This window comes from Anopheles coluzzii, chromosome 3 (assembly GCF_943734685.1).
Source record: "Anopheles coluzzii chromosome 3, AcolN3, whole genome shotgun sequence".
Lineage (NCBI taxonomy): Eukaryota > Metazoa > Arthropoda > Insecta > Diptera > Culicidae > Anopheles > Anopheles coluzzii.
Genome location: NC_064671.1, coordinates 2,577,351 through 2,586,523, shown reverse-complemented (window position 1 = coordinate 2,586,523; position 9,173 = coordinate 2,577,351). Strand labels below are relative to the sequence as shown.

General features: G+C 47.6%; 1 protein-coding gene across 12 annotated transcripts; it reads right to left on the bottom strand.

Annotated features, from left to right (window-relative positions):
• Positions 1-9: 9 nt before the first annotated feature.
• Positions 10-9,112, bottom strand: LOC120958005 (ras-related protein Rab-5B). 12 transcript variants are annotated; one of them, XM_040380518.2, is made up of 6 exons: positions 8,979-9,112; positions 4,015-4,461; positions 3,807-3,927; positions 3,514-3,682; positions 2,959-3,078; positions 10-2,891 (listed from the first exon to the last, which is right to left on the bottom strand). In XM_040380518.2, exons 2-5 carry the CDS (start codon positions 4,266-4,268, stop codon positions 2,972-2,974), a joined length of 651 nt encoding a protein of 216 aa, XP_040236452.1. In that variant the 5' UTR covers positions 4,269-4,461; positions 8,979-9,112; the 3' UTR covers positions 10-2,891; positions 2,959-2,971. The 12 variants fall into 12 exon arrangements, with proteins under 12 accessions (XP_040236452.1, XP_040236460.1, XP_040236458.1 ...); XM_040380526.2 differs by having other exon boundaries at positions 4,015-4,464; positions 8,979-9,089; XM_040380524.2 differs by lacking the exon at positions 8,979-9,112 and adding an exon at positions 8,682-8,794.
• Positions 9,113-9,173: the final 61 nt, after the last annotated feature.

The window sequence follows — 9,173 nt, the reverse complement described above, 5'->3', positions numbered from 1 at the left end:
GGTTAACTGTACAGAATGTGTATCATGTTTCCTCTTTATTGACTTCGAACTTCGAAAAAGGGTGGGAGTGGGATGCACCCCCCACCCCCTCTCCCATCAGCCTGCGTTTCCTGCGCACTTTTATAGCACTTTTCTGCAGAGCTTCTTCGCTTCTTCGGGCGCGTTTGATTTTTAGTTTTTGGGTGTGTGTGTGTGTGTGTGTTGTTGTGTAGAATAGAATAGTGATGGGTTTTTTTTGGGGTGGCGCTGTTTGGTTGGTTAGTTGGTTCGTGTTTGGTGGAGGTGTTTATGTGTTCGTTACTGTGCAGTCGTTGCCGTTGAATGATGCGCTTCCACACTGCTCACTGCTTTCTTGGAAAAGACGTTTGTAACGTTTTGGGTTGCTTTTAGTGGTATCCATGCAGGGTTTTCCAGTAGATCTCATAGCTGTGGCACACTTTATTGACTCCTTCTTACGTGAAACGAACTTAATTTAATTGGAATTGGATTCTATAGCATCCTTATTGGACAAATCCAATAGGAATTTCCAAGTCCATCATATGAAGTTCATTTCCTATAAGAAAATAGTCTAAGCAGTGTCCCACAACTATGAGAACTCCTGTAAAACTCTGTAATGAAGGGAAATATTGGAGTTCTGTATCTTTCTTTATGTTAAATGTGTATGAGTGTTTCTCTCTATTCATGCCTCTCTCACTCTCCCTCGCTCTCGCTCTATAGATACTACTAGCACCGGAGGAGCCGTCGTGTACACTCTATTGCCAATAATAAACAGCGCTGTTAACTCTTCGCTAGTACGAATTACGTCTTTTAAACGGGGGATGTGTGTCTGTGTGTAAAGGGAGAAGAGGTCCTTTTTTATTTGGGAATCTTTTACAAATCAAGCACACTATCATCATCACCACCAACCAAACACGTTTGAATTCGACCGTGTTTTAGCACAGTCAACCATCATAATTGCGCCAGCTTCACAAAGCCGAACGGAAGGAAGCGAAAGAAAGGATTCCTGCACTTCATGGTCTCCCTCTCTCTCTCTATCTCAACGCTCATCGGAGAACTATTACAAAAAGGTGTCTCACAGTTAAACAACACACACGAATAGCACGGAATTCTGAATTCGTTTTCGTTTCGTCTCTTTTTTACCCCCCGTTCCCTGTCTTTTGTCACCACCGTGTTTTGTCTGTTTGTTTTGTTGTGATAAGGGTTTCTGATCTAACGACATTTGCGCCTCTTAAAGATTACATTCTTCCAAACATATGCCGCTTAGCGCACACACACACACACACAACAGACAAGCTTTTGGAAGTTTTTTTTTTCCAAAATTTCCAATCAATTAGCACACCTTCGTGGTACAACTCTAGCGCATCTTTTGTAATCTGTGGCGTGTATGCAGTAGTGTGTGTGTGTAGTTTTGTCCTGCTACTCCGTGTACTCTGGGATTGACTGATCGATCAAGTTGTTAAACTAATTAAACCTCCTATTTCGCCTCCATCGTTCGCTTCATATTTGTTGTGTGTGCTTTTCTGAATTTATGTCCCAACCCCCATCAAACCAACCGAGTTTGCGTGAAATTACGCAAATTACGAATAGAATGTTGTGAAAGAAAATAATAGGCAACTTCCCTTTTGGCCACATAAAGCAAACGGATCATCAAATGCAACAGTTATAAGCTTAGCTTTTTAGCAAACGACACACAGTGGAGTGTGGGAAGCTCCTAAGAGGTCAAAGATTCACGCGATGTTCAATACAGCAACAGAGAGGGAGAGGAGGAACCAGAGGGTAGACAGAAATCGGGTACTATTTTCGTCAGTTTTCGTTTGTGGTTTAACCAAGTGTAATTCACCAGATGATCGTGTGATGTTTCCACGCTTCGCTTCCTGTATTATTGCGTTCTGTCAATTCAATTACGGATTTACGTCCAAATTAGTATTCCTTCCAAATTGCACATAATATTCTTTGTGTGACCCTGTGGCTGTTATCTGCCTGAATGGTTTATCTTGTCTAAAGAGTAGTAGTAGTAGTGGTATTTCGGCATGGCGGGTAATCCGCACCTTGATACTTGATGGTGGTGGTAGTCGTGGAGGTTGTGGTGGTGGTGATGGTGGTGGTGTTGGTATATGCATGCTGGCGCGCGGCTCGTTTGCTAGTAGTATAGTGTGAATATTAATATTACTATTATATTATCATTTCACCGCGTAGACTCAAATAAAATATCTGCTTTCTACATCCCAATTAAACTAAACCACCGACGGGGGGTGTGCAGCAGCTAGCTGAGCGTTCCCGGTTTTCTGCTTCCTTTTGCTCGCTCGCTCAATCAATTCACCTACAGTAGCAGCATCAGCAGCGGCAGCAGCACGCACGTGTAGTACGATCGATCTCAGCACACTCTGGACCCGTCCGTCCGTCCGTCCGTCCGTCCGTCCGTCACTGCATCCATAATTCTGCAACAATTGCATGTTTTTCGTCCTTGCCTACTATGCCTCTCTGTTTTTCTTTTTATGTGAGTTTTGTTCGTTTCTGCCCCCAAAAATACGGATGATTTTTGTTGTTGTTGTTGTTTACTTTTTACCTCCTCTTCTTCCTTTCTTCCCTCGATCTCGCTTTTGTTTCTACAATTGTTTTGTTTTTGTTTGTTTTTTTTTGTCTGTTTATTTTCTTGAGTGTGTTTTTCCTTTAAATATAATGCTTTACTGTGTTTTTCTGGTATGCCATAACTAGTTTGGAATCGGTCTTACCTCCTATCAATTTACTCATCATCTTTATCATACCAACGCCAGCCGCCGGCATTAACTTTACTACCACCAACGCCGCCGCCGGCTGCTTCAACGTAACGATAATTACCATTATACAATTTTTCATGCAGCAGTTTTCACACGCATTCAACAGTCCAGTTGCTGTAGAAAAGGGCAGAAATGAGGTTGAGAAAAATGTCTAAAAAGTAATAAAGTCGAAAATACCAACCTGGTGAATAACATCACTTGCTCACAGCACAGCAGCCGCTGTTCTGCCTATTGGTTTCGTTTTGCGTTGGTCTAATGTTTTGCTGCGGTCCAGCACCCTCGTTCTTGGGTAACTTTTTAGCTGATAAGAGACACAGACAGAGAAGAAAAAAAAGTACCCTTAATGTCAAATCAGTGTATAAAACCGTCGCTCCATAGCTAACACACACACGCACACACAACTCTAATAGGATTAAACCAATCTTTGACTGATATTGGCCAACCACTCTCGAGCAGCAGCAGCAACAAACAGCAAGCAAAGGTGATCAAATTCTATGACGCCAATTGTGGCAAACAAATTAAGCGAAACCTTAGCAGTAACCTAGACCTAGAATAATCGATCAACCCTTTTGCGTGCAGAACTGCCCTCTCTCTCTCTCAATGGGGCTATTTTTACGCTTCCTTGCACACCAAGCCAGCCTAACATACTAGTGCTGTTCCTTCTCTGTCCGCGCTGCTAATAACTTTTTAAACCCGAAGATCGACATCGACGCTACACAGTGGCTTGCACACTCACCTATTGCAAGGAATATATCATTCACATTGACGGCCGTTTTGGCGGATGTCTCCATAAATAGTAGCCCATTGTCGTCAGCGTATTGCTTGGCCTCCTCGTAGTCCACGACGCGGCTGTTTGCCAGATCGGCCTTGTTACCGGCTAATGCAATCACAATGTTTGGCGATGCCTACCAGCGGAAGAGAAGCAGGGAAGAGAAGATGGACGTTGGTGAGTGACAGACGGACGGACGGACGGACGGTCTGGTCCTGATAGCCCCCGGGGGGACGAATAGGTTATCGCTCCCTTCTTACCTGTCTTTGAAGCTCCTTGACCCACGTTTTGGCCCTCGCGAAGCTATCACTGTTTTGAATATCGTACACCACGATCGCGGCCTGTGCACCTCGGTAGTACATGGGCGCCAAACTGTGGTACCTGCAAAGATTGCACAGCAAAACGCAACGAACAATTAGGTAATTGGACGATTTCGGCGCGAGAGCAGGGGGCGATGGATTCCAGTACCTTTCCTGTCCAGCAGTGTCCCAGATTTCGAACTTCACTGTCGTATCGTCGATACAGAGGGTTTGTGTGAGGAAAGCGGCACCGATCGTACTTTCCTGGTACTCGTGGAACTGGCCCTTGACGAAGCGTAACACCAGCGACGATTTGCCGACGGCCGATTCGCCCAGCAGGACGAGCTTAAACTGACAGATTTTGTTCTGTGTCGCACCGTTCGGGCGCTGGGCGGCACCTCCTGCTCGCGGACTCGACGCCATCGATACGATCTGACGGGTGCGTGGTCTTGACGGGTGCTCACGGGGACGGTTACACGGCTGGCGGTGGTTCTGGTAGGTTCGGCAACCGTTCTACCTTATTGCACTTATGCACTCTCTGCTCGTTCAATGATCTCACCTAGTAGTGTGGTTGTTTCTTATTGTAGGATAGCTTTATCCTACAGTACACGCTCTTCTGCTGGAACGGAACGGAAAAGAAAACAAACAAAACGGAACCAAATTAGTACGCATAGCACTTTTATGCCTGACACATTGTCAACTACTGTAAGTCCCCGAAAATCGATGCCCCAAATGTAGGTGGAAATAACATTTCAACTCGCAACAATGCTTCTGCCTACTAGATAGATGACACAAACAATGCGTTTTACGCAGTTTCATCATTCCGCAAACAACACGCACACAACTTCCGACACACACAAACAAACACAGGCGCACGAACCGGCAACAAGAGTGGAGGAATGTAACGATTGGCCCATGAGTCATAATGGGCGCACCGAAATTAGTGACTCACTCAATCAACGAACGGTGAGCCATTCGGATTTACTTCCTTCCTTTTTTCCTACTGTGGTGGGTCCTTCTAGTTCCATATGCTTGAAATTGCAGCCGCATATGTAACTTGTTCGCGTCACGTATTCTTTACAACGCGTTCTTGAAGGAAGAAAACAGTGCAGATTACGTTTTTTTGTGAAAGAAAGGGGAGGAAAACAAGAAAGAGAAAGACACAGTTTAAGGTTCATCATGGCTTGCTTTCTGTGTTGTCATTGCGGAACTGAGCTCTAACTTATTTCCTTCCACACCAACCATCACAAGATCCTTGCCGAATATGCAATTCAATACTGTTAAAAATTTAAACACAAACTTGGGCTCACTTCACTCGGACACACATGCACGGCGGCCACGACCACAAGAGGCAGGCGCTTAGCTTCGTCGACCCTTGGCCGAAGTTTCAAGACTGATATAACGCCCGCTGATAAACGTGGCTCTGTTGTATAACTGTGGTCTTCCTCTCATCAACTCTCGACCGATTCCGTCGCGGTTCGCAGCACACTACGATTGGCATAAACCGTTCAACCAAATGCCTCTGTGTGAACCTTCCAAGCATACGCGTTAATGCACCGGACGAAGGATCTTCTTCAGCCGTGCAAAGCGTTTCTGGTGCAAAACGCATTACAAACCCCCCCACATCCCCCTTCCGCACTTGGGGCGCGATGAAGGCGTCGGAAACAAAGAACAGTCCAGAGTTCACATACACAAACGGCGGCTCACACGGAAACACACACACACACACACACTCTGATGCGCACACACAAACACACAGAGAAAGCTCAATGTTTACAGTCAATATTTACGTTTACAACCCGCTTACGCGCGCCACCCCCATACGCCGCGCGACTGCCAAGGAGCAGCACGAAAAGGGAAGGGAGAGCGCAAAAAGTTCGTGTCATTGGGAAAATATTGTGTTTCGTCAGCGCAATCATTTCAACAGTCTTCTTCGAGCAGGACGCCAGTCACAAAAATGGGTTAATCTACTGTAATGTTTCAGCCGAGGCAGTTTTGTTTAGAAAACAGTCAAAGCAACACGGCCGCTGCCACACCAATCTGCCGGAAGCTGCAGAACGCCCACTCAACAACTTTTGTCGAATCCGACAAGTTAAGGGGGTTGTTTGCCGCTCTGTCGTTCTGTCGCTCTTTCCCTCGTTTGCCTCGATGCTCGGTGGAATGTGGCTCTATCGGGTGCCTGCCGCCGCTCTTCCTGTTGCTAGGAGCGAAAGGGGGCGTCGTTCTGGGTCGCTTTAAAGTAGGCTGCTAGCTAGTAGCACGTACTGCTGCTCAAACACTTTCCAGGTGACCAATGCATTGCGTTCCGGGCAAAGAGTGTGTGAAGCACCACCGCCATCTTCATCACATGACGACGGTTGACGGCGGTCGGCAGAGCAGCACACACAAAGGCGGCCAAAGGCGAACGCACACCTCTACCACGCAGTCGAGAGACGATATCACATCTCACACAGCACAACACAATTAAGAGCAATTATCGCCTTTGACATGCGGGTAGATATCACACTGTCGGAAAGACGGCCCTCCCGTTCGTTGAGTTGTAGTAGATCACTTGTGTTTGCAGGTTGTGTAGGGAGAAAACGGCCACCACTTGTACGCGCATTGCACCGTAAACCCTAGAAAAGAGGGTTTTAGAATTTCGATTCTGGTGTTGCATTTTCATTTCACCGCCGTAAGCAAATCCGCAAAACAACACAACCGAGGGATCATGCCGACGAGGAGGGTGCACGATGTGGGGGTTTTGCAGCACAACGGCACGTACTATTTCAAGGCTACGGAAGGCTACGGCGATACTCCAGATGGTGGTGGTCGGTCGCCACGGTTAACCACCACAACACTGCTTTCGCGTCGCTATCTAACGCTTACAAACACACACACTGCAAACGGAGGCAGCACTGAGATCCGTCGAGCTACCGACTCGCTGGCTGTGCTTGTGGCCTGACACTGCACCAGCATGTACACGCACCCAACAGTCGTGGTGTGCAGGCGCGCGTGAGCTCTCTCCGCTGTTCGTGCCGTTGTGTTGCGCTCGTCTACGGCTAGCACTCAGCACTGAATTTTCCACAGTCCATCGATAATTTAATAAAGAACCGCGACATCACCGTCATCAACCGTCTTGCATTCATTCATTCATGCTTCCGCATCTTCCCCCATTGCTGGGGTGTTCTTCTTTTGTCTCATTCTGCTTGGAGAGACCGAACCCGTATTGTGTTGTGTTTCACTCGGTGGTCCACCACCTTCACAGCCTTGTCAACCTCACGCACATTCACGGCCAACTTGCAGTATTTCGACATGCATCGCTCTGCTTTACCAGTAGTACATTCGGCCAACGACACACTCTCACACTGGCAACTGCTACTGCTGATAGCGCAAAAGCTTGGTCACTAGATAAGAAAAAAGGGGAACTGCAAAGATACCCGAGACACGCTGCCCCCTACCACAGCTAATTTTGCCCTTTGCAGCTGGAACATTCGCGGTGAGACTGGCCTGCCTTCAGGTAAGCGCTCCTTGTATTGCGTTGCAGCTGTCAGCTCCCAAACAACACCACTGTCAATAGCACGCAATCCGTTCCCCTATCTCCTTCTTCAGCCATCAAGCCCTTACAGTCTTCTTATCAATTGTGGGACTACAAAAGTTGACGCGATGCTACTACTACTACTACCTTCGAAATGCTCTAACGTGCATTGAACACGATTGCCGGGACGAAAAAGTACACTCCTCTTTATCCGCCTGGTTATGGTTGAAGTGGAACGACAGTTAGTGACGGGGGCTATCGACGACGGGCCTGCCCGCTGGCTGCTCTGTGCACTACAGTATCGATCGCACCGTAATCAAGTAAGCTGGGCTTATACATGACGCTCGTGTGTACTACTGCTGGAATGGTGTTAGTACGCACTTGTTTCCAACAGCCATTCTATTCGGACCTGCACCTCTAATGACAGATCGCCTCTCGCTCTCTCTCTCTCTCTTGGTTTCTCTAACGCTTTTACTCTCACGCTCTCTTGGACAATCTTGGCAGGTTTATTCTCTCCATTGTGGCCAGATTTTGTCACCATGACCATGGTTTACTCTGTTGCTGTTTTATAACCTGCCACACAACACTCATCACCTGTTCCTGTGCTCCGCACAGTTTCTTTGTCCAACCTAATTGCGAGGCCCTACAACAGCCCCAAAAGCGGGTGGGTGCAGGAAGATGTGGACGATAAGGGCGAGGGACGCGTGTCAATGGCGCGGATGGACCTGGATGTTTCCGTTCTGTCAGGGAACAAAAAAAACCCCGTTAGCCTCTTTTGTTCTCCTGCTCTCATGCACATGCAAATACGATAGCCGTTTCTCTTTCTTTTTCACTCCCTCCCTGGCACTCTCTTGCTCGCACACTCTCTTTCTCTATCTCTCGCGGAATTCTTCCATTGCCTGCGCGCTCGTACAGCTCCACTCTAGCGCTCTCGCTCGCTCGCCTTCCGATGCTGTTTATGCCAGGCCAGGATTTTTTCAACAACCCAGGGTGAGATAGAAACTGCCGCACCCCTACTACAAAGACGAGCCCATTTCTTTACACTGGCCCTGACGGATGCTTGCTTTGTTCCTGTGCAGATATTTGTCCCACTTGTCTCTCCAGTCGCACTGTTACCCTTCATCCCCTGCTGCCCCACAGCCTACTTCACAGCGCAGGAAGCGATCATCGATCAGTCTGTGGGCTTGATACACAGAGGACCCACACATACACACACACACACACATACTGTCGATATACTTGATGCTCCTTCCGCTGGTGTTGCAGCAGTGGATTTACGCACCATCCGCTAACCCTTTCCCCGTTCCCTACTGCTCACAAACCCGTTCCGAGGTTGATGCGTCGAGACAAAATGCGACGGCATACGCCAATTATCTACGTCCGTCCGGGGATGAGTAACACATTTCCAGAAGACGCACGGACACGTAAGCACACGTACAGCGCAATCTACGACAAACAATCCATTTAACTCGCACCACCCTCCTCCTCCCCGCGTACACTATGCAAAACACCAATTCCAAAGGGGAAATCCGCACCACCAGCTCCTCAACCCCACATGGATGCACTTCGGCCAATTAAGCCACGGTGAAAAGATACAGCTCCAGCCCTACTACACGCACCTTTTTCCTTCGTCACGGTAGTAAATTGTAGCGAAAATTGGTAATGAAAAAATTTGATCTTGCGATGAAAATTATGACGACTGAATTTCTCTCACGCACTCACACACATGCACACGCCTAGCGAGAGCTGTTCGAGCAGCTGCTCGACGCTTAAGGCTCACATACACGGGAGGCGTGTCTTGTGGGAATTAAAAA